The following is a 24,068-nucleotide window of genomic DNA, read 5'->3' as shown; positions in this document are numbered from 1 at the left end:
GTCGTTTTGGTAGGCTAACATGCTATCCTCAAATGAAAAAAAAAGCAAAGAAGTGACAGTTCTCATCCAGCAGCCCACATTCAACTGGAATTTGATGTTGGTTTATTAATATTCCATCATTTCTATGTTCGTGACTACGGAAGCGTATAAGGCCCACTTCTGGGGTGATTATTTTTCTGGCGCGCACGCTGGGGGTTGATTTCTGAATTTAAAGTCCGAATATCTGAGCAGAAATAACTTTTTAGTTTAAAGTCAGAATTTAATCTAACAAGTTATTTCTTACTTTTGGCTATAATACGCTTCCGTACGTGACACTGTTATGCCTATGTAAAACCTGCAACAGGTAGAACAGAGATCCAGTACCCTAGTTACATGTGAGACAGTAATTGGGTTCCATTGACAAGAATGTACCAAATTCAGTTGATTAGTAACAATGCCATATTAAAGGACATTGAAAGAATCATAATGTTTGCTCTGAATGGTTAAAACGAGGTTTCATTAGAAGTACATTTTCTTTCTCGATATTACTCTTGATTTTAAAACACAAAACTGAAGAATTGATACTTTCGTGAAAAAATGTTTATTTGTTAATGCTAAGTACTTGATGATGATTACATACAGTATGTTGACGATCACTTGTACATTTCACTCACGTTACATGGCTACACATAGTTTTCCAGAAAGTTATAAAAGTTGTAACACAATGTTATGAAATCAAGTACGACCATGCTAGAGATTCCGATACTAGTGTTTGAGTGGCAACAGGTCACATACAGTCCTTTGGCTTAAGCTCAATCCCTAATAACTCAAAGCTCCCTTTAATGTCACAATCATTTTTACATGTTCAGTCAGCTTATAAAAATCTTCTTCTCTTTTTTAACACATTACCAGACAGAAACACAAATATTGACATTATTACTGAAAAAAAAATCACAATCTTTTCTGGAGCAGAGAAACAAGAAACACAGAAACATAAGCACTGTTACAAGTAAAAAAAAAAAATGTATCAAGTTGCCCCACTTTTATGTATGCACACTTAAAGTATGCATTTTCTATAAAATACCTCATGAACAGAGGATACTCAATAACATTTCTAAAGCTGTAAGTAGACCTGCATTTGAAGACTGGAAGGAGGAACAAACTAGGGGCAGCAGAGATGATCCAGAATGAGCTGAGAAAGAGAGCGTAAAGTCATGCTTAACATTTTCACATGAGAGAAAAAACAAACAGGAAGAGTAGAAATGAATTTTGCACATTTCACAGCTGATATAACACAGATACTATGCAAATTCTACCATTGTCTGTGAGAGTTGTTATAACACATCTATTTACAGACATTTTGACATTAACTCAGCTACTGCAGAACAGAGATGCTTATTTTCTTGTCCTGTTTGGTTTGTCCTTGTGGCTTCATATTTGCCACAAACACCCCCTTCTCAAAATGCGACAGGTACGAGGAATCAAACCTACCAACTTACAATAAGCAGAACGGCGGAAACTGTTGAAGGAACACACTGCTGAGTCTGTACTAAGGAGCATATTTTACAATACCTGTGATGTAATACACTTAAGCACTTCCTAGAGCAACATGAACAATTTACCTCTTTTACCTATAGACTAGTATGCCAGCTTCATCAATAATCAGGTGAACACACCTTTTAATACATATGTATTGTACATTCGTGCAAAGATATCCATTGGTTTTGGGGGTAGCATCATAGCACTGGATAGGTTACAAGAAATACAAGCATCTTCACTTGTATCACAATGAAAGGACATTGATGTCATTGTTCACAGGTAAAAAATAAGTCCACAATATATGATCAATACGATAAAATACATAAGTGCTTTCTATTGTGTCTGTGTTCATGGCACTTGAAGATTGGTAGCCCATACGTTCACCTTCAGGATTTGGATGAGAGGCCAAGAAAGTACTGCACATGTCACAGGAGACCATTACAGACAATATGGCTGCCACGTTAACAGCACAGTGTAAGAAATGATTTTCCACAATTCTTAAAAGTTTGTGCTTCAGATATTTCCTTTGTGAAGAAACAACCAAAAAGGAGGAGGCAGAGAAGTTGATCTGTAAGAAGTGCATAAGACTAGCATATTGATATAATCAGGCAGTGTGTGAATACATGGCCTGTGTAACACTGGAATTCTAACTATCAAGGAAGCAAAGGTACTACGTGAGTTTATGAGTTCATTTATTCTGAGACACGTGTAAGCCATTACTGTATGCAGGGGGCCACAGGGTATCCTCCTCCTTCTGCAGTGTGCTGGACGGTATGCTCTTGGAGAGCGCACAGATCTCCAAAGCGTTCTCCACACCACACGCATTTAAACTGGGCCTCTCTGGAGTGGACGCTGCCATGCTTGGCCAGATGCTCGCGCTGCTTGAAGCCCTTGTCACAGGTCGGGCATTTAAAGGGCTTCTCACCTGTGTGGACACGCCTATGGCGCTGCATCTCCGAGGAGTATTTGAAGCGCTTTTCACAGTCGGAGCACTTGAGCGGCTTCTCTCGGGCAGGGTCGCAGTGGTGCTGCACAAACTCCGAGGACGACACAAAGCGGCGGTCACAGAGCGAGCACTTCAACGGTTTCTCTGTGCAGTGTGCATTGTTCTGGTGACGCTGCAACGTTGAGGACTTCTTGTAACCTTTGCCGCACACGTCGCACTTGTAGGGCTTCTCAGACGTCGAGGCAGCCGCACCGCATTTGTGCTTCAGCAGCTCGCCCGATTGGCTGAATCCCTTCTGGCAGGCGGCGCACTTGAACAGGCTCTCAATGCCATGCACGTGCTGGTGGTACAACAGGTGGGAAGGCTGCAGGAAACCCTTGTCGCAGAGGTTGCACTTGAATGGCCGGTCAGCCGGATTCTTGTGCGTGCGGCGATGGCGGACCAGGGCATACTGCTGCTTGAAGCTCATCTGACATTCCTCGCACTGGAACGGGCGGTCTTCTGAGTGGGTGCGCTCGTGCTGGCGCAGGTCGGACTGGCGCTTGAAGCCTTTGTCGCATGAGCTGCAGCGGAAGGGGCGGTCCCCGGCCGGCTGACACTGGTGGTGCAGCAGCTCGGAGGATTCCTTGAAGTGCATCTCGCACAGGTTGCACTTGAACAGGTGCTCGCCGGAGTGGGAGTACATGTGGCGCACCAGGTGGGACCGGTGCTTGAAGGTCTTCTCGCACACAGCACACTTGTAGGGGCGCTCGGAGCTGTGTGTGCGTTGGTGGTGCTGCAGGTGAGAGGCCTGACTGAAGCTCTTGTCGCAAACTGTGCACTTGAAGGGCTTTTCGCCCGTGTGCACACGCTCGTGACGCGACAGTTCGGACAGGTGACGGAAGCTCTTGTGGCACACGGAGCACTTGTAAGGTCGGTGAGAAGTAGAACCATCATACGTCGAGGTAGACGATCCCTCGCCAGTGTTGGCAGACGACGAGGAGCCAGGATGCCCAGAGGAGCCGGGGCGGTATGTTTTCTCACAGATGGAGCACTTCATTGGGTTGGTTCCAGTGTGTTCTGTGTGGTGCTGCGCCAGTGAGGTGAGCAGGGAGAATCCCATCTTGCACACCCCGCACACGAAAGGCTTCTGCTCCACCTGCACACACTGGTGCTCCAGGAGGTCTGTCGCCTGCTGGAAGATCTTCATGCACTGTGTGCACTGGAAAGAGCGATCCTGGTTCACCATGCACTGGTGCTCGTGCGGGTTGGCCAGGTGTGAGATATCATGGCCACAAGCGCCACACTTGTGGCTGCCCTCACTACCCACTTGCAGAGAAGGCTGCTGGGCTGGCACTGGGTGTGGCTGGGCATGCTGGCTGTGTGGAGGCGGTGGCAGGGTGGGGTCTGGCTGCAGGACTATCCCATACACCGCACTCCCCAGTGGGTTCTCTGCCCCATGGGGGAGAGTATGCACCACTGGTGGAGGCACCACAGCATGCTGCTGCCATGCCTCCGACATCCTACCGCTGCGCACGTATGGATTCAGTTTTGAAGATGATAAAGGTGGACCGTGGATCATGAAAGATGTCCCTGATGGGGGAAGTGAGGACCAGGCCACCCACAGAGCAACCGAAAGTATGACTGTCCAAGTGCACTGTTGTGTCAGAGCCACCTGTTTTATTTTTGGGACACCGACACCATGTGTAATTAATGTTACGAACAAGATGTTCCCCTAGTGCAGAGTGTGTCCTTTACAGGCAAAACCCCCTGTGAGGAAAAGGAGAGGTATATACTAAAACATAATATGTAATGTAAAACAAAATGGCTTGTTTAGTTAAAAAACACAGTGTGCAATCATTTAATATTAAACCTGGCAACGAGGAGCTAAATGTACCCATTTGTATAAATAGAAAATACACACGTCCATATTTCCAAGTTTCACTATAGGCTGCAAGTCCAATTTTCCAGGATTAATTTAAACACTGGACTAATTAACAGGAAAGTCTTATTTGTAAGCGATATAGCAATAATTTGGCAGATGTTCTTGCCAACAGTCGAACTAGCCTACCTGATTCTAAAAGCGTAAGCCTTAGCAGTGGCCTATTTTCCTTTTAAGACAAACAATAGTGTCACCTTTTCGCCATGCATTCGCTCGAATACGTTTCATTAAGAAAATATACATAACGAAGGTAGGCTAATACACTAACGTCGAGACAGACCTAGGGTGCTGGCAAGACCGCTGAATTTCAGAAAAAACGAGACGTTCATCGTTTTTTTTTATAATAATATGTGACCAGGTTATTGAAGCTTGACCAATTAGCCTACAAGTATAAGGACTGTTTTCTCGAAAGCAAACTGATGAGCCGAACTATGGACACAACTGCACAGTAGAGCAAAAAACAGCCATATACGTCATTTTTTTTCATTCGCTGCACAGCAAGCTAGATACATTGTTTCGTCTGTTGCTGGAATGTCTAGGTGGTTTACAGTAAATTGTTATTGTAACGATTGCCTACCTCTATCTCGCCGTTCGATGATCCATGGCAATTCGGTTAAATAGCATGTAGGTGGGCGAATACTATTTCTCCGAGGGCTTGCGGCCCAGATGGTGATCCGAATCCGTGGACCTGCCCCCGAACACGGCCACCCTGTATTCAGAATCTCAAAAAAAATAATGCAACGCATTTTAGAAACCCGTCTTCACATCGCAACGTTATATCGCCATGCATTTCTATTGAAATCTGTAGCCATTAATTATTGTACCTTCAAAGACGAGAATACTGGAGAGAATATTGTGCAAGTTTGCAGACGACGAGACGAGAGACCATTGTGAATGCACTCACCGGAAACAGAACAGTGCCAGTTAACACATTCTTGAGATATTAAAATTACAGAACTCAATAGATCACTGGTAAAGATGAAGAAATCAAATGTAATTTGGTGATTTATTGTATTGTATTCTGTCATTCTGGCCGTTTTGTATGTCTGTTTCTAAAAGGTTCCATTTGTTTCCAAAGGGTTTGTGCAAAAATGATTGATGAAATATTTTATCAACCACCGTCTTAGAGTATCAGGTAATTGTTTCACATAATTATCAGTGATTTGTTCCCCAAATGCAGTTGGCAAGTATGCTGGCTGTTTTGCCGCCAAATTGCATTACACTTGCATCTAGGGGAGATAATGGTTTAAAATATCAGTGTAGAAAAAAAAATAATGGTAATATACCAGTGCTGTCTTGATGTGGTAGAAACACAGTTCACTATCGCATAAAGACTGCACGTGTCAGCACAGGTCATGTGATAAATGAGAGACACATTAACTTCAAACATTTTTATTAATTTTCCACATAACTTGGAAACAACCTCATAAATCATTGAGTAAGAAAAGGCATGCTTTGGCATGCAATGATTTCACAACATGATGATGTCACTGGGTGAGTAGTATAAAATATACAGTAGCAGTTTTATCATTCAGTAATTCAGATAATTTCAGTCAGGTTCCACTGAGAAACGTAAGCTGGCATTTTTACACTGTTGTCCCTATTGTCGCCTATGTTGCTGGATAGAGAGACAGGCAGAAATTCACACAGAGTAACACCAGAAGAAAACAGGCTTAACAAACATGCTGTAAAAATCTCCTCAGGCTCATCAGATTTAATAAGCCAACTCTAAAGTAAACAGCCTTTTCTAGTTTTATCAGTTCAAATATGTATTGGGATAGAGACAGATCGTTCCATGCCCCAGCCTATGACCTCAGGATGTTACCTAAACAAAGCCTGCTTGCTGGGATGATTTTTCAAGTAAAAAGGCACTCAGCATTTTCAAAGATGTCTTGCAAACTGTTAAAAGATGCTAACTGTTGAGTAATATATAATATATTTTTAAAGCAGTGGTCATAAGATAACAGTCTCAAACTTTACAGAGCGTGAGCCAGAATACTCCACCAGCTATGTTCCGTTGTGTTGTGTGAAATGTTGGATGGTGAGGTGGTGTGTGTTTTCAGGGAGACTGGGTATCCAGTGAATGGATGGGGGGGGGGGGGGGGGGGGGGGCAGGAGTGTCCACGGTGCGCCTGTGTTAGCTGTGAATTGAGTACAACAAAATGTTTGATGAGCTTGTGCTGAAACATCATAATATTGATGACGCAGGGATTGTGTTGAGTGTGAACATAATGGTGTGCACTCTCACCCAAATACAACATACATCTATACATTTTTTCCTTACCAATGCAGAGTATGACGATGAAGCCCTTTCAGATACAGTAGATCATACTTCTTACACTTAATAATTTTGGGGTGTAGTTTTGCATGTCGTGTGTGGAGAAATGGGGAAGCTATGGGATCATGTAGTCTTGGCCTGCCTAACAAAATCCTGTGCTATTTGCCCATGACCAGCTTACATGCGCTACAACGTCTTTGTACAAGAGACCATCTCACTATGCTATTCTATCTTGCTGCTCAGCAGGCCTGAATCTCCTCTCAATATAAATACAAATTTAAATAAATAAAAATAAATAAAATATTTCATTAAGAGAGTTAAAAAGTTCAAATGAATAAGGTATAGGTCTAATATTTAAAAAACTAAATGTCTGTAGTCATCGCAAAGCTTAAACAATACCTTACATGGGCCTTTATAATGAGTAGAGAGGAAAACAAAGTTAGAGTACTAAAACTAATGGAACAGTGACGGAAATCCTTAAATACATCTGTGAGGATGTAGTGCTTAGCCAATAATGAATTTTGTCCAAAAAGTGGACTTAAACTAAAATTGTGTCCAATTTATCATGGCAATGCTAATATTATTATGCAGGCCATATATGATGTTAAATGAAGAAATGAATGAATAAAATGGCAACCCCAATGTTGAGTAAAATCACCATGACCACTAGAATGGAGCTGGAGCCCTGCAAATAGAAAAGAGAGCATTTAGTTGTTTACTCTTTAAGTTAGAACTAACAGTTAACAGGAACTAAGTTGTTCATAAATTAGCTGTATTTAGGCCTATTAGCAGCATTGTGACTTGGCACATTATATAGGCCTTGTTACAGGAGTGTGGATAAAAAATACCAGCAAAAAGGCATTTGTTAAGTGATAGTACATTGTACTTACTGAGTTTGATTTGATCAGGTTTAGATGCTCCCCCTCATGTTCCAGTGTGATAGGGGATGATGTTAGGGGCGGGGAGAGGGTGACATCCCTGTGCAGTGGCCACTCCTCCAGGTCCACCCCTACATTCAGGTTGTCCAGCATTTGTACCGAGTCCATAGACCCTTCTCTGGCTGAAAGACCCCAGTCTTTGCTTTCCTGGTTCCTTAGCCTCAGTCTCTGTGAGTTGTGCCCTTTGAGACCCGAAGACTCGTTGCCTGAGCCCAAGTGTTGCTGTGGAAAGGAGTCTTGGGGCTGGAGCCTCATCTCCACCCTGTAGTCATCCATTCTCTCTTCGTCTTGCTCCACCAGGTGGGAGCGGGAGGGGCTCCACTGGGTGGTGTTCTCGGCAGCCCAGCCCACTGGTGAGCAGTCCCTATCTGGTTCTATGGGCTTGAAGTCAGACAAGGCAGGCTTGCCCATAACATGATTGGAAATGGGCTGGCTTGGTTTGTGGTTGGAGTAGATGTGGTCATGGGGTTTGCGATAGGAGGGTGCATGCTCTCGAGGATTGTAACTGGAAGGGACGTGATCTTTTGGCTTGTGTTGTGTGGAGATGTACTCCTTTGGCTTGTGATTGGAAGAAGCGTGCTCATGGTTCTTGTGATTGGGCAGACTGTGCCCCAAAGCCTTGTGATTGGAATATATGTGCACCTGTGGTTTGGAAGAGTCGCGCTCACAGGACTTATGGTTGGAAGATGAATTGTCCCATTCCTTGTTGTTAGAGGCCATGTACTGCCTGGACCTGTGATTCGACGGTGCATGCTTCCAGGCCTTCTGATTGGAGGGCTTGTGTTCCCACAACTTCTCGGAGGGAGAGTGCTCAATGGGCTTATGATTGAAAGAAACATTCTCCCGTGACTTGTGATTGGCATTGGTTTGCTCATGGCCATTCATGTGACCTATTTCTGCCTCCTCCAGAAGCGATGGTGTGGTGGAGCGACTGCTCTCCCCCTTGCTGCCTCTCCGGGTGGGATACATGTCAGCCGTCCAGCCGTTTCCTCCGCCCCTCATGTGATCCATGCCCCTCCCTTCTACCAGAACCTGGATCTCGGCTCCTCCCTGCTCGTCTACGGCGCTCTGGCGCATGAAGCAAGTGTTTCGGGTGCGGTGCGATGGAGGGCTACAGGGTGGCGACGAGGGGCTGCTCAGAATCGGGCTCCGGTCCGGTGTCAGGACAGGCGGCGTGGTGTCCGGCGTGCAGAGCTCCGGGCTGTCTGTGCCTGTGGACATGACCTCTATGTCCTTCTCCTTCCTTTCCTGATGCTTGGGCCTCTTGCACTCCAGCCCTAAGCAGATGCAATGGAAATGAGAGGGAATAGTGTTAGGAGGTCAGAGAGTTACAATACTGCTGGGATGAGATAAAAGCTTATGGATAACAAGTGAGACTAAGAACCAATTAAGCAATACCCATACACCCAAGAGAAAGGTGAATGGGCAAACGTTATTGAGAGGAGGGAGCAAAATTGACCTGCTCAGTACCTAAAACCAGAGCTTTGTACATATGATCACTGCCATTCTGTAGATGAATTGAATTACATTTGTAAATCATACATTAAAATAACACATGGCACGCTTTTACATTGTTATTTCGTAATTTGGAGAATTTCTGCCCTTCTGTCATACAATTGAAGATGGACTGACCATTTCCATAATGATTGAAGGAGGGGGACAGTTCTTTGGCAATGACCCTGGCTAGGCGGCACTCCTCCAGGGCTCTCTGAGCGACACCCTCTGCAGCCTCTGCCTTTCCTCTGGCGTGGCTCATCCTAAGAAGACAACACAATTTGCACATGTGCCACGCAGTCAGTACCTCAATAGGGAGTTGTTATTTTGCATTTTATGTGTGTACATGTACAGAAACAATGCGGAAATTGAAAATTGTATCATGACATACAGTATGTACTCTCACAAGTTAGGTTTCGTTGGACTTTGTGTGACCTGTTTTGCATAGTCAGTCCATACCTGGACAGTGCTATCTCAGCCTTCTGCTTAGCGATGTCTGCAGCCTTCTCTGCGGCCTCCACTGCACGGTCCACCTTCTCTCGGATCTTGCTAGCGCGTAGTGGGATGAGGTTCTTCCTCTTGCCACTTACCAGTGTGTTCTGCTTGTACTTCCCCTCCTCCTTGGTGCCATCAGGGAAAGTCGTGCAACCGTAGCCATGCCGCTTGTTGGCCAGCCACTCCCCTTCGTACCGCAGGCCATCTGAGCGCCGGCACACGCCCCAGCCTGTCCGCCAGTCGTTCCTCCACTCGCCGGCGTAGATCTCTGTCACCGTGGCATCCACGCTGCTGCCCAGCTCGCCCTCGCCCAGGCTGACGTTGGAATTGATGTCGGAGGCAGCCGAGCTGACTGTGCTCATGCCAGCCTCGCTGCAGAAGGAACTCTGCTTGCTGAGCTGGCTGGCCAGGGAGCTCTTGGACTCAGAGCGCCGCAGCTTCAGGCCACTCAGGATAGACTGCCGGAAGCGGCCCTTTCTCTTCCTCTGCCGGTCAGCATCGCCGTGCGCCGACAGCACAAAGCCACCACGCCCAACGGGGCTCCCCACCACGCCGCCCACCCCGCCGCTGCCGTCCTCCAGCGACGGCCCCTCACTGTGCTCCGAGCGCAAGGAGTTTATGGAGGTGCGAAGAGGGGAGAGAATGACAGCCGCCATGCCATAAGGCACACTTTGTCGAACTCCGTATCCATGACGCATCCCCCCCAGCCACTGGCCTTGGTATGTTCCTAGAAGGGAAAATGTTTTTTTTTTTAGAGGGAAAGAAAACTTGAAACGCTTTTCAAAAGCATATCAGATCCAATAGGCTGACACAGTTATTAGATACTGTAATTAGATACTTTTGTGACATTGGTTATGTTAATGGCCATAGCAAAGTTTTTTTTCTTGCTAAGTTGTCAAACAAAATGAAATATAAACACTAAATATCCTACATCACTCTATCCTACTTAACTGCCATTTATGGCTTTTTACGTATTTGAACAGCATTCTACACATGCCTTATCGAACAGTTCCGGCATCTAATTATGAAATTGAACCATGAACTGTCCTAGGTCCTGAAATTGAGGGAGGCACGTGGAATCACCATGGGAAGCACCAATGTGTTGTAGTAGACCTACTAATCGATCGGCGCAGTGATGAATTGGGCATCTCAAATAAATAATCGAAATGAGTGCAAGTCTCCTAATTAAGCAAACATATAGGCCTGGAAGTAGAATGTTTCGTGGCATTCCGAAGACACATCTTTGCTGCTTTACATCGGTCTTTCGTAGTAGCTGAACAGGCGTTTCCACCTAAACTGAGTTGTGTTTCAGGCGGTTATGAATCAGCACGCAAAGAAACCGAAGAGACCTGTTTTCGAATCAACCTAAAGCGGGTGCTTCCCTCCGTCGGCTAATGCAGAAAATCCACCTCTCCGACAATAATTATTAAACAACCATGGCAGCACTTAAGTCAGCAAAAGACACGAACATCGCCAACACCCAATCAGAGCTCAGAACAGCATTCTCTGGTGACATGATGACCTGCATGCTATCTCTACGTTTCCATGGCAATTTACTGTACAGAGGCGTCTTTAGACCAATGCAGAGAAGCCGAGTAAGCTGATATGGTGGAAGGGTGAGATCCATTTTAGTCCAAGTTGGACAGGCATCTTGTCACTATTTCCCTGTATGCAGGTATTAGTACCTACCAGTTGCGTTAGTCATTATATAAGGCCATACATGTAAAAAAAAAAAAAAAAGACTCTGGCAAAAGGTATGCCTATAATGGGCTTATTCATGAACTGACTGCAGTCTTACATAATTGCAAAAAGCAGTATCTGATGTGTGTAATTCCTATTGTCACTTACTGTTACCCAACATTGAACTACAGAGATTCTTGCCTCACATTGATTCAACACTGTGGCATGTTCTAAGTGGAGTAATGAGTTCTTTTCAATGCTAAGCCTGGTCCACATATGTGTCTCGCTGCTATGTAGCAATACAAGAAGCCACCGAGGTATAACACTAAGAGATTGAACATAGGAAAGACATTCACAACATTTCAGTTTAGTCTAGAAATAAAGAGGAAAGGCGGTTACAGTAAGTTCACACTCACCTCCATCGGAGTAAGTCTCAGTTCCATATCCATCTTGTAAACCGTTGCTCCAAGTGCCCTCATACTTAGCTCCACTGCTTGTGCTCTCCAGCTGCCCGTAGCGGCCTTTAAATCCTTGTGTCCACTCGCCCCTGTACTCCCACCTGCCTTTGCTCTCCACGCCGATGCCGTGGCGCTTACCTTGCGCCCAGGTGCCTTGGTAACTGTTCCCACTGGGCCAGGTGTACACCCCCAGGACCTCAAAGCCATGGCTCCAGGCCCCGGCGTACTCTCCCTGGCCCTGGGGACCCGTGCAGACCCCCCGCCCGTGGGCCTTGCCCTGTTCCCACCCTCCACAGTACGACCCCCCATCATCAAAGTCAAACCTGCCTCCAGTGGACATGCATGAAACAGGTTTTGGCAAATCCTCAGAATGTCAAGGAAAACAAGTACTAATCGACAAAGGAAGGCGTGGGTATAATATGTTGAGGTGAGATTAATTTAGCTCCTTTCAGGAAAGACGTAGCTTGCAAAAATAAAAATATAAAAAAACTAAGAAATTATGAAAGAACTGTGTCAGATAAAGCTGATCTTGAAAAGTTCTCAGAGCATCTTCATCATCATTTCCTCCTGGTTCTCTCAAAGAGAGGCTGGGCCTACTGTAACATCGCTGCTCCCGTCACTGGGCCCCTCCACCCGTGGGCACGCTGATCGTGAGCTTCTCGATCCCTCTCCACTCCAGAGTCCCTCGGCTCCGCTCCCCTCTCTCTCTCTCTCGCTCTTTCTCTCTCTCTCCGTGTCTCTCTCTTGCGCGCGTTGTGGAGATCTGGAGGCAAACAAGGCCTGTTTTTTTCCACAGCCTGAGATCCACACAGCAGCACTGATACGCTCAATCAGACATTACATCGCCCCCCTTGGCGTGCCGCACCGGCACACAAAAATGGAGAGATACAGGAGGAAGAATTGCACCACAGCAGGCATTTAAAAAAATATCAAAGGAGGTATATTTGTTGTTAATGTGTAGCATGCAGTGAAAATAGATCGGAGACTAGCTCTGTGTACAAACCTTTACATCCAGGTCTGGAGCAGTCCTCCTTCCATTGCTTTGCTTTTTTTTCTCCCTTCTTCTCTCCTTCCCCTCCAAGCTCCTGCTGCGATCTGGAGGTGAAGCCTTTTCCCTCAGAAGATGCTGTGCGGTAGTCACAAATAGCACAAATATTTCTCTCTTCTATCTTTTGAGTCTTCCCCTTTAGGGTTTGTAGATCCCGATATTTGTATTTAACCCATATCCATCCTAGCCATATGATGCTCAGTGTCTAGATTCTGCTCAACACAGGACTGTTCCACCCCAGCCAATACCCCTCCCCCACACATGCTCCCTCTCTCCCTCTCCCTCTTAAAGAGATAGAAACTGAACCACTGGAAGCACAGTTTGTATTTGAGCTCCACTGCGTCCCTGTGGGCATATGCTGCTTTTCCTAATTACGTAGCCTAATTTCTCTCCTTCCTCTGGTTAAAAGAAAACGAGATTACAAAAATATGAGGGCAGATATTGGTATTCTTTTGTTTATTTGATGCATTAACTGGGGATGCATTGTTTTTTCATTGTTGGTTGTTATTTTGCATAGAATATTGCAATATGTTTATATCTTTTCTTCTGAATTTGGAACACACGAATAAACAAAACATTGTACATTGTTCTCCAAATCATAAATAAGCAGTCTGTATTTGCCTTTGATATTTACCTTAAATGACCAGATATTGTACTCTATATTGCTTTATTTCAGGCAGTTTTTGGGTTTAGATTTTACTTCAATAATCTGGACATATGTCCCTTGTCTCACCGGTAACAAATACAACTGTGACCCTTTCATGCTCATTATTACTTTTGGACTGACATTTTGTACAAAAATATTCACGTTTAATATTGAAAATTATGTATTGTCTTAAAAATGTACCTCCAACTGCGTTGATTCATATCATTTTACACGTGAGATAATAATGTCTGACGATGTAAACACAAGATCAAAATGTAGTGTAAAAATCTGTGTGCCTGTATTTTACTATCAAAGTGTGCATCATACATTATTTGGTAGCATATTAACAGCATACATTTTATGTAGTGGTCTACATCAAAACACAATTCACATGGCACTGGCCACTGACATACTCAATTAAGTTAGTTGAGGAAACATATTCATCAGTTTTTTTGACTAACTTATAAACTAATACAAAAATGGTTATTCAAATAGAGCATTTCATTGAACAGCACACTATTATAAATGGTGTTCCATCTCATGCTGTGTTCCAGCAATGGTTACTTGGCAGCATTATCAGTGGGTATAGCAAAGGTAGTGAATAAAAGAATAAAGAGGAAATCTAGTTCAGATAACTTTTATTTCAGGTTTTAGGTTTTTATCTTACAAGTCACTGGCAACATGCACATAACAGAAAAATGGCAAATGGACCATTCACAGGCAAAAAAAAAAAAAAATGTCAATGTATAAATCTGGAATGAATGGCGTTTCCTCATGTACATTGTGGCAAAACGGGTAATCCAAGTGCAAGGAATGTCAACCGATGTTTGTGGTAACAGATCTCTACGTGAGAATGTCATGGGCCCGATGCTCAACAAGCACCGCCATGTTCTTCACACCACCGCACCACACTTCCAGACGCTCGTGCATGCCTTTTATCTGGAACCATAGCAATCAGTTTTCAGATCATATCACATAGTAAGGTCTAGGCCACACAGACATTTTTCAGCTAAATGAGTTTTTATGAGTTCTTAAGTCTACCAGGGTAATACTGACTATTTGATCACAATATTTTTTTTACATTCAGCTTGATCCACCTCTGCAAAGATCTGGTCTATTCAGTGATTCATCTCAACTTTGTGTATACATTGAACTGTTACTGGTAGAAAGAGAACTTAGGATATGCATTTTATATTTCTGACCCCTCATTCAATAATACATAACTGCCATTTGTTCTAAGTGGAGTAATGAGTTCTTTTCAATGCTAAGCCTGGTCCACATATGTGTCTCGCTGCTATGTAGCAATACAAGAAGCCACCGAGGTATAACACTAAGAGATTGAACATAGGAAAGACATTCACAACATTTCAGTTTAGTCTAGAAATAAAGAGGAAAGGCGGTTACAGAAAGTTCACACTCACCTCCATCGGAGTAAGTCTCAGTTCCAAGTACAATACAAAATGATATATGCCTCCATGAGGAAAAGGTTTACTTCCTTTTTTTATTAATTCTTTGAAATCATTTTTCAAAATCAATTTAATGAAAAGCAGAATATGCTGTAAATTCAGTAAGAGAAACTTATGAACTTGGCTATTGTGCCAAATCATATTATTAACATACATAAACATCTAAACTTTAGTTTACAGCTCTTACCTGATTCAGATCAAGGACTCTTGGTTGGACCCATGTCATCTGAACTTTTTTGTCTATCTCATCAATATTGCCCTTGATCAGTCCAACTGATAAAGCCTTCATCACCAGCAATTCAACCTGAGACCAATCACAAAATGCGTTACCTGAAACTACAACACATATTGTCCATCAACAATAACAACTGATAAAGTATTACAATGCCATTTACCTCATTTACTGGGATTTTAGCACTTTGGGCAATCTCCTGAAAGGTGAGCTGTCGATTATTGGCTGGATGGGTTAAGGTCACCTGTGCCAGAGGAAAGAATGAAAAAATACGTCATTTTAGAGTCATGAAAAAAGGTAATTATTATTATAATTTTTTTTAAAGAAGTATGGTTTACCTCCATCACACAAAGCAGTTGGATTTTTCGCATCAGCTTAGCTTCGTTGGCTGCAAGGTCAGGCTGGAACAACCAGAAATTTCATTCTCCTTTAGCTCTCACAGTGAGCATTTAACATTAATCTTTTTGTACACAAGAACACACATACCATATGTATTATATTATGTTGTTTAATTTTTATGCAATGACATAACATTAAATGAAACAATCACCTTAATTCATAAAGGGTGGAAAGAGGAAAACTCCAGGGGCAGGGTTTGGCCGGTCAACTTCAGCCAGCCCCTAGTGGTCAGATTGCACACTTCCATTATGCTTGCAAAACGTTCAGTTACATTTTCACCTTTGTCCTCTGAGTGAAGAGACTCTCTCTCTACTCCATCACATATTCCATATGTGGAGAATTGACCCACTGGATCAAGTGACGTGGATAGAAACACACCGGTCGCACCGGCCATGCCTTGATTAGTGCAACATACCTGTGCTGGTGTCGGACTAGTGCTCGATATTGATCGACACACTGTCCCTTGAGGTGAAGAGATAGCCCCTTCACTCAGAGAACACATTTTATAATGTAACCAAACATTCTCTATCAACTCTAGACCATCTCATTTACTCAGTTACTTATTCCATATGTACGGGGAATCTCTGTAAGAGACACCGCAAGGAAACTGTGCGGACCAAACTCATGGGTTAAATAGGCAGATAGATAGATTAACTATTTACCCACCCCTTGACTAGCTAGCACCACCAGACGTGATTGCTGCTGCATTACGGTAAGGATACATGCCAGCGAAGCGAAATGCTCGCTTCCCTTTGAGCGGGTGTGTCTAGACGTGTGGAAATAGCGTAACAGACTGGACTAGCGAGGTAGTTAGCAAGCTAGCCAGCTAATAGGCTATATAGTCACTTGTCTTTATATCAGAACTGTCATTCTGTTAAAGTAATCACAGGATTAAATATATAGCATACCAGGAACAACAACCACCCCCTACTAGGCCATCCAAGCTTTTCTTTTTAGCAAATGAAACGACCAAACGACACCATAGCCCTACAATTTTCAAACCATCAGAGACAACACCAAACAATCTGATTGGCCGCTGCTGGCGAGATTCGCTCCTCATTTGCATAGGATTAAACTTCTCCTAACTTTTTTCGCCTGCTTTGCCCAATTCGCTCTTGTACGTCACAATCGCCTGCCTCCAACAGAAATTAATAGGATATAGAATTTCGCTTTGCTGGCATGTATACGCCATGTTAGGCCCAGGAGCCAGACGCTACTCTGGGTTTGCCAGCCTTGCCAGGTGTGACTGCCTTAGTCGAGGTCGCTCAAGCCTGCCCGCCAGACGCACAGCTATCTGAAGAGTGGTTACAGGCAATACTCTGGTTGAAAACCAATTGGACAGAATCTCAGTTTTCAGGGAGAACAAAAGAAAAGTTATTGCATGGTTGCACCTAGCGCCAACCAAGCTAAGGGCTAGCTGCCACATTGAGGAAATAATATTTTGTAAAGGTAGACGGAGTTAATCATGTGGCCGCTGCGCAGATCTCCTGTATAGTTGCCGTCCCTTCACTAGCAGTTTCCCTAAACATTCCACTTTGAAAAGGACAACAATTGTTCTGTCTTGCGTTACGGTTCTGTGTGCCTTCAGTAAGCTGAGAGCACTCTAACAGGGCATAAGGTAGACCACTGGTGTTCCACTGTCACCCTGAGTGGAGAACAATGGGAGAAACTCAATAACCTGATTTAAGTTAGAGCCTGAGAAAACCTTTGGGAGAAAGGCCAGGTTAGGGCATAAGACCACTCCAGCATTTCCCAGAAGAGACTTGCTGCACTCCTGATGAACAGACAGGGAATGTAGTTCCTGTATCCTCACTGCCCGAAGGAAAGCTGTCTTCAGGGATAAACATTTCAGGTCTGTGGACTCAATCAGCTCAAAAGGAGAACGTTGCAGTGTTCCTAACACTCGCTCCAAGTCCCATAGAAGCACCATCGTTGTCCATTTCTGTGTCATCCACTGCTGGGCACCCTTCAGAAACTGTAGGATCTGCTGCGCCGTGGATGTGAAGGGGCTCTCCTGGAGAACCTCACACCACAAACTAAACACAGCCCTTCAGAAGGAGTAAGCTGCTCAAGTAGAGAGTGTCTGTGCACACTCCATGATTAAAAGGCCGGTTCTAGTAGGCCCAGAGCCCTGAACTCAGTCTTCTCAGGGGCCATGTCCAGAGTATCAGGCTCTATGGGAAGGGGTGGAATGGGGAGCCTTGTGCCTGCGATAACAGTTATTTCCATGCAGGGAGCTCTCAGGGAGTCCCATTCAGGAGTGGTGGAATCTCCAAGACCCACACCATGTGGGGCCAGTTCAAGGCCAGAAGAAAATATTGGACAATGTGTCATCTCCCTGGAGATGGTCTACTCCTGGCCTGAAGCCTCCATTTTCCTGGTTGGAAACCTCCCCTGAATAGTTGATCCGCAGCAGTGTTCAGAGGAGCCAGCACATGGGTCGCCCTCAGAGAGAGGAAATGTCCATGTCCATAATTTGTGGGACAACTGGCACAGGAAAGGCCACAACCCCTTGCCAGTTGATGTAGGCCGCAGCCACCGTGCTGTCGGTCTGAACCAGCACATGGCCCTGCAGGCCCTGCAGGTGTGGGAGAAAGTGCTGGAGCGCCAGGCGAACTGGAGCGCCAGGCGAACTGCCATGCGCACGAGCACATTGATGTGCTGGCCCAGGCTGAGAAGACAGCGCTGCAAAGGCCACATGTGCAAGAGGACCACCTGAGGACCACCTGAACAGTGGTCGCTATCAGCCCCATCAGGCGGAAACAAAACCTCCAGCTGACCGTTGTATGAATGTTAAAAAGTCTTCTTTTGCTCTGTGGTCAGGGCCACCGTGGCGGTCCTGGAGTCCAGGGTCCTACCCAGGAACTGTGTGACCTATGAGGACCAGTTTGCTCTTCTTTGCATTAGCCTGCTCCACTTCCTTGGTGGCACATTTTGAGAGGAGTGTAGCTACCTCTGATTCTGACACCTGTCTATGCTGTGGGTCTCGCACTGCAGGTTGAAGACTAGATGCTGATGAAGGGGGACATGGAAGAAATGTAAATGGTAGCCCTGGGTCATGATTGAAAAGAGCCATTGGGTTGTCCCTAATGCTTCCCAGGCCTCAGCTCAAACTGAGTGGGAGCGGAGTAGCTAGGGCTAGCATACAGTCAGGAAGGTGGAGCAAATTGGGGCCCCTGGTGTTGGCGGCCCCCAGTGTGGAGCAGGCAGGCTACGCCAAAACCTGTGGCTCCAAGCCACTCTCAGGTGTGTTGGTTCACACTTCCGCTTTCAGTATACTTCACAGAGCTGCAATCCAAAATAATTTGCCATCAGAGCAGGTAGGCTCACGTCTGGACCTGTAAGCCCCAGCCCCTCTCGGGCACGCTAGCTTATGCTTTCACGTGCGATACGCCCTTTGGAGCTAACTACCCAGGGAACAACCTGCGAGGAACAAGAACAACAAGGGCTACAACCTGGGAGGCTGCCTCCCAACAGACTTCCACTACTTACTTGGTAAGCGGCTTCGTTGTGCTTCTGTGTGGAAAGTACAAAAAGTATTAGTCCCACACCAACACAGGTGCTTTAAGTTGCACTATAAAGGCGTAGCTAGTGCAACCGGTGTGTCTTAAAGAGTATCCATGTCACTTGATCCAGTCGGTCGATTCCCTATACAATATGTAGTGTAGAGTGAAGAGATAGTCTTAATACGATAGAGACCAAGGTATCACAACTTATGCTCATTCAAATACATTCTTTTGCTTGAGAATAGCCCTTTAAAAATATATATTTCAACTTCAACATTTACTTAAAGTTAGTGTAGTTTTTAGTGGCATCTAGTGGTAAAGTTGCTGAATTGCAACCAGCTGAATGCCCTTCCTTTTACAGGTGTGTGCAAGTACCTATGGTGGCTAGGGGTGGGCGATATGGCCAAAATCTTCTATCACGGTATTTGTAATTTTATATCACGGTTACGGTATATATCACGGTTTATTATACGTAGGGTGACCAGATTTGAGTTTGTGAAAAAAAGGACACTTCAGCGGTGGCGAAATGTGTCCACAGACATAGGCTATACAATATGGTCATTTATTTATTGACCCTTAAGAACACTAAGGTGCAGAAACAATACTGCCTCAATAGACGATTGGCCTAAGCAGTAGTGGCCTGTATAGGCCTACTTTGTACTGAACTTTTCCATTGAATCTTTAAATAGTAAGATTAAAACAAAGTGCATGTAAAAAAATAAAAAATAATATTTCTGTGGTAGTTAGTCCAGTGCTTCTGTGGCTTTCAGTGGTTCTTTAATGTACTTTCAGAAGATAACTCAAGTGTATGATGTAACATAGCTTAACAGGACACACAATATGTCCAGTAACAACATAAAGAAGGGGGCAACATATAAGTCAAAACCAACAATATTTATTGACTGATCTTGAAAGTATTGGCTTACAAAAGCAAAATAAGTCATCACATAGAAAATAACTCAGTGTTAGTGCAAGAAGCAAACATTCACACGGCGAAACCTATGAAAAGTGACAGTGGTATCTCGTTAGCCACTTCACAGCCTGCTAGCCACGATTTTCTTTCGTTCCAATTCTTGGATGTAGGATTTCCCCCCCTTTGTAGAAACCTGTTGAATGGATACATTTGGTCTAGGAAGTCCTAATTGTTTTTTTGTCAATTTATCTTCATTAGTACGCCGACTAAAAAGGAGTTTTTTTCAAAGAACGAATCGAGTTGTTGCACCTTGACCGAAGCTGTAGGACGGTCTTATACGCTTATACGTCCTATTACGTATGACGAAAGCATGGAGGGGGCGATGCTATATGAATACTATATTCCATTTCTACTAATAGATGCCACAAAAACTACACACTGTACCTCTTGCACCACTGTTTTTTTTATCATTTCTTCCTGATGTTAAAGGACACAAATGTTTTAGCCTGCCTGCAGCCTATTACAGTTTGGCTTGCATACTTGAATTGAGCATACCATGGTTGATGTTCCTACCATCAGCCAATCAGTTCTCCCCATGTAATTCCCCAGTGTTTCTAGCAAGATGACTCATGTGGCATTTGCAGCTGAAATTACTGGCTCAAATTATGATTTCTACTAATTTCCCCATACACATCTTTATTGTTGTTATGCTGCCTGTGCCAGCTGAGCAACTCAGATCAATATAATTGGCAATGCAAATCAAAGCTGTCTCCAGAGAGAGTCAGAAGTCACCTGTTGGCCCCATGCTGTTTTCAGGGCCTGGAACTTCTCAACATTCCCTCAGTTGAAGGCATAGAGAGGGTGTCAATCAGCCACTGCTTGTCTGTGTCCCTCAGAGTCTCCAGCACAGGGTGCATGAGCTAGACACAGATAGCCAACCGTGAACAAGATAACTTCCTTCAATGATGCAGTAAATAGAAATACAATATAAATAGAAAAGCCTTTATTGTCATTGTATTCGCATACACTACTGTACATCCCACTTATTACTGTAATAACTGTATTAATCGTACTTACACCTTACAATACTTCTTAAACATTGTATTACTAATACCTCATTCACTTCCTTTCATTTCACTTATTACCACCACTAATACTTACACCTGCACTTTTTATATACTTATCATATCTACACTTCCTACCTCAACTGCTGCTAGTCCCAATTCTGTTCATATCACATATCTATTTCTTCTGTACATATATATTTATTTATTCACTTACTCCACTTTACATATGCACATACTCTGCACTTTTTTGCTATTTTGCACTTCTGGTTGGATGCTAAACTGCATTTCGTTGTCTCAGTACTTGTACTCTGTGCAATGACAATAAAGTTGAATCTAATCTAATCTAATACAACGAAATTTGGACCACTAGCTAAAAAAATGGTAAAAAGGGTGACAGTTTAGGATGTGAACAGCACTTACAAGTTCACCAAAGTTGTAAACACCTTCTCCTTATAGTCCAGCAAGCCCCAGGGTGAATGCCCTCTCTGGTTTTTACCGGAACATTATACATCATGATTCAATGTTTTCAAAGCTCCAGCAAAGGCGATCACAGATCTAGCTTATCAACATCCATTTATCAGGTAAATATAACCATACTTACTGCATCAGTTTTAAGGCCATATATGGGTAGATAGGTAGTAGGTAATATTTGTTTTACTCTCAATCCCTTCAAAAAATATGTAGCAAAGAGGACTTATTAGAGGACTAGTTTTCATATAGTCTTTTAATCAGTCCTCTTTGCTACTACTAACACAAGGCTGCTGTGCCATCTGTGAAATTCCTGCCTGGTCAGTTGCAACGGAAAGTAATATGCAGCGAGTTGACAGATCGAACAACGTGACAAAAATTTGATCGAGCCCAATTTGATTGAGTCAGTCAGGTTACAGCAAACCAACTTAATTTTAAGGATGACTTAACCTGATAATTCATCAAGACATTGTCAATTATGGTGTGCTTATTATGGATTTTTCAGGCGACTGTTAATACTGTGCAGATATTATAATTACCTGGAATGTCTTTTATATCCACACAACCCAGGTAGCGTAAAGCATCTTTGTAGTAGAGGGCATGGTTCCCAACAAAGCGATAGTACTTGCTGGATAAATCATAGAAGCGTCCATGGACTGACGTAACACCTGGCAAATTATTCAGCGTCTCCTACACCTCCTAAATTCGCTTCTGTTAAGTAATCAACCAAGTGCACGCTGGTTAGTCTTCATTAGAATCACTTCATTAGAATCACAACAAATGTAACTAAATGCCTGTTTACCTTTGTCACAGGGAGATCATTAATGTCCAGTTTAAGGCTTCCGATGGAGGTCTTACAGAGTATAACTGCCTCTTCGCTGCTCTTCACCTAGTAAAGAGGCAAAGATGCTAAAACGTTAAAAAAAAGATTCACAATGGCATGTGTAAGAGTTTGATGCAATGTCAAGTTTCCATTTCACTGGGCCTGGCAAAATATATATATTTTTTTTTTACCCATGCCAACAGTATTAATTACGTTTGTTCTTAATAGTACTTTCTCTTTTTTCCTCTTTAAGGAATGCTATGGCATCATTGGGATACTATTTATTATAACATCAAGTCTTTCATTTGGTGATGGTGTGTGGTACTGACAATTTTATATGCAGCGTAAATATATTAAATATTTACCCTACATCTGTCTGACTACATACAGACTTATTTCCACCAAGGAGAGTGGATTGATTCTGTAAAGAGGAAGGGATGGTAAAGAAAATGAGAAAAAAAGATGGTTTTACTTTGATTTCTTTTGTGTTCAAAGTCACTCAATAAGTTCTAATAGAGCTAGAATAAACAAGGAGCAAGAACAATTACAATGGAACACTGTAAACAAAGCAGCAAAGTGTAGCCTACATCTGTGTCAATTTATTGAACATAGAGACCTGAGTGTGTTTACCTGAATAAGACCATCACCCGTGCAGGGGTCTTGCACAAAGTCGGTCAATTTCAGGGTCAACTGGTGCCACAACCTGACAACAGTTCAAACCTTCAACATTTGGTAGTGCACACACGTTAATACAAAGAAGATACCGTGGGATATGCAAATAAAAAAAATTAGTTATGACCAAGACCAGTCGCAATCATAAGGTAACTTCACAGGTCAGTTGATTGCATTGCTGCACAATCAGAGACAACAGAGTAACATAGTTACTTATCCAGCTTAACGTTAGCTATTCCTGTAATTAAAGACTGTTTGGGATCGCTGAATTTAAGACTTCCATTCCCCAACTGAAGTTGCTTGAAAGATGTACTGAGGTAAGGGTACTTTTTAGCCTTTGTCAGTGTTAACTGACAAACTGACATTCCCAAGTTTGGTGTAGCTATCCTTGTTAGTTTACCATTACGGATTGACAGATAGAATAACGCTGATGCCTCACTTTGTATTATATAGCATCAGGTCCTCCAGTGAATGCTACTCCCCAGCAAACAGGGGACGTCCCCAGGACCTCTAGAAAACGTTTCCCAGATGTCACCGCAATGTCCTCGGGACATTCTTGGAACGTCCTGCAGAACGTCCTCGGGGCTCGGGCTGTCAAGGGAACCATACACATTTACGTTTAGGGAACGTTCAGAGAGGACCAGTAGAGGACGTCAAGGGGATTTTATTTTGTTTGCTGGGTCAGCCGCCATTTCAGGGGTTGAACTGATGCTCTGTTGTTGCTTGAGGTACCCTGCAACATCTTTTATCTTGAAACCTAATCTAAGACAAAGATGTCGCTACTAACTCGGTAACCAGCTATCAGATTAATGTCAGGTCTGTTTTGGGTAGTTTTCCAGATCAAATATAAACTCGAAGAGTCCAACTTCTATCAGTTCTACCTATGACTTTCTCAGAATTACAGCCTCTGAGACAAATTTCTCTTTTTTTCGTGTCTGTGATTGTTCAGATAATACCACAAAACATGTTATATCTGAGCCCAACATATTTTTGAGTTTTTGTTTTTTATCTGGCCTAATCAGAAAAACTATGATCGTGAAGCATTGTATTTCTCTTGTTGTTGTTATTAATAGTTTATACCTTCCGAAAACAGTGAAATA

At 43.6% G+C, this 24,068-nt stretch overlaps 3 protein-coding genes and 1 long non-coding RNA gene across 6 annotated transcripts; all 4 read right to left on the bottom strand.

The window, feature by feature from the left end:
- Positions 1-564: 564 nt before the first annotated feature.
- LOC105892884 (zinc finger protein 319) lies at positions 565-6,425 on the bottom strand. 2 transcript variants are annotated; one of them, XM_031569265.2, is made up of 3 exons: positions 5,210-6,425; positions 4,963-5,107; positions 565-4,213 (listed from the first exon to the last, which is right to left on the bottom strand). In XM_031569265.2, the coding sequence occupies exon 3, from the start codon at positions 4,023-4,025 to the stop codon at positions 2,235-2,237; it is 1,791 nt and encodes a 596-aa protein (XP_031425125.1). In that variant the 5' UTR covers positions 4,026-4,213; positions 4,963-5,107; positions 5,210-6,425; the 3' UTR covers positions 565-2,234. The 2 variants fall into 2 exon arrangements, with proteins under 2 accessions (XP_031425125.1, XP_012674656.1); XM_012819202.3 differs by lacking the exon at positions 5,210-6,425 and having other exon boundaries at positions 4,963-5,203.
- A 69-nt stretch (positions 6,426-6,494) lies between these two features.
- Positions 6,495-13,036, bottom strand: jph3a (junctophilin 3a). Of its 2 annotated transcripts, none has more exons than XM_031569264.2 (6): positions 12,732-13,036; positions 11,687-12,578; positions 9,555-10,317; positions 9,234-9,358; positions 7,554-8,878; positions 6,495-7,348 (listed from the first exon to the last, which is right to left on the bottom strand). In XM_031569264.2, the coding sequence occupies exons 2-6, from the start codon at positions 12,066-12,068 to the stop codon at positions 7,268-7,270; spliced, it is 2,676 nt and encodes an 891-aa protein (XP_031425124.1). In that variant the 5' UTR covers positions 12,069-12,578; positions 12,732-13,036; the 3' UTR covers positions 6,495-7,267. The 2 variants fall into 2 exon arrangements, with proteins under 2 accessions (XP_031425124.1, XP_031425123.1); XM_031569263.2 differs by having other exon boundaries at positions 11,687-12,491.
- Positions 13,037-14,986: 1,950 nt separating this feature from the next.
- Positions 14,987-15,766, bottom strand: LOC116217897 (26S proteasome non-ATPase regulatory subunit 13-like). The gene is made up of 4 exons (XM_031568619.2): positions 15,761-15,766; positions 15,459-15,521; positions 15,284-15,364; positions 14,987-15,192 (listed from the first exon to the last, which is right to left on the bottom strand). The coding sequence occupies exons 1-4, from the start codon at positions 15,764-15,766 to the stop codon at positions 15,058-15,060; spliced, it is 285 nt and encodes a 94-aa protein (XP_031424479.2). The 3' UTR covers positions 14,987-15,057.
- Positions 15,767-20,419: 4,653 nt separating this feature from the next.
- Positions 20,420-24,037, bottom strand: LOC116220802. Its single transcript, XR_004163887.2, has 3 exons — positions 22,276-24,037; positions 22,013-22,184; positions 20,420-20,858 (listed from the first exon to the last, which is right to left on the bottom strand). It is a non-coding gene; the product is annotated as an uncharacterized LOC116220802 (long non-coding RNA).
- Positions 24,038-24,068: the final 31 nt, after the last annotated feature.

The sequence above is a fragment of the Clupea harengus genome, chromosome 6 (genome assembly GCF_900700415.2).
Source record: "Clupea harengus chromosome 6, Ch_v2.0.2, whole genome shotgun sequence".
Lineage (NCBI taxonomy): Eukaryota > Metazoa > Chordata > Actinopteri > Clupeiformes > Clupeidae > Clupea > Clupea harengus.
The sequence above is the reverse complement of the archived record's forward strand: the minus strand, read 5'-3'. Positions and strand labels throughout refer to the sequence as shown.

Coding starts and splice junctions, on each gene's coding strand:
- LOC105892884 (XM_031569265.2), bottom strand. CDS start 4,025: ATGATCCACGGTCCACCTTTATCATCTTCAAAACTGAATCCATACGTG.
- jph3a (XM_031569264.2), bottom strand. CDS start 12,068: ATGTCCACTGGAGGCAGGTTTGACTTTGATGATGGGGGGTCGTACTGT. Junction 10,318..11,686: donor TGAGACTTACTCCGATGGAG/GTGAGTGTGAAC, acceptor TTTCCCTTCTAG/GAACATACCAAGGCCAGTGG. Junction 8,879..9,233: donor CTTCAATCATTATGGAAATG/GTCAGTCCATCT, acceptor GCATCTGCTTAG/GGCTGGAGTGCAAGAGGCCC.
- LOC116217897 (XM_031568619.2), bottom strand. Junction 15,365..15,458: donor AACTGCTTTGTGTGATGGAG/GTAAACCATACT, acceptor CCTCTGGCACAG/GTGACCTTAACCCATCCAGC. Junction 15,193..15,283: donor CTAAAATCCCAGTAAATGAG/GTAAATGGCATT, acceptor GATTGGTCTCAG/GTTGAATTGCTGGTGATGAA.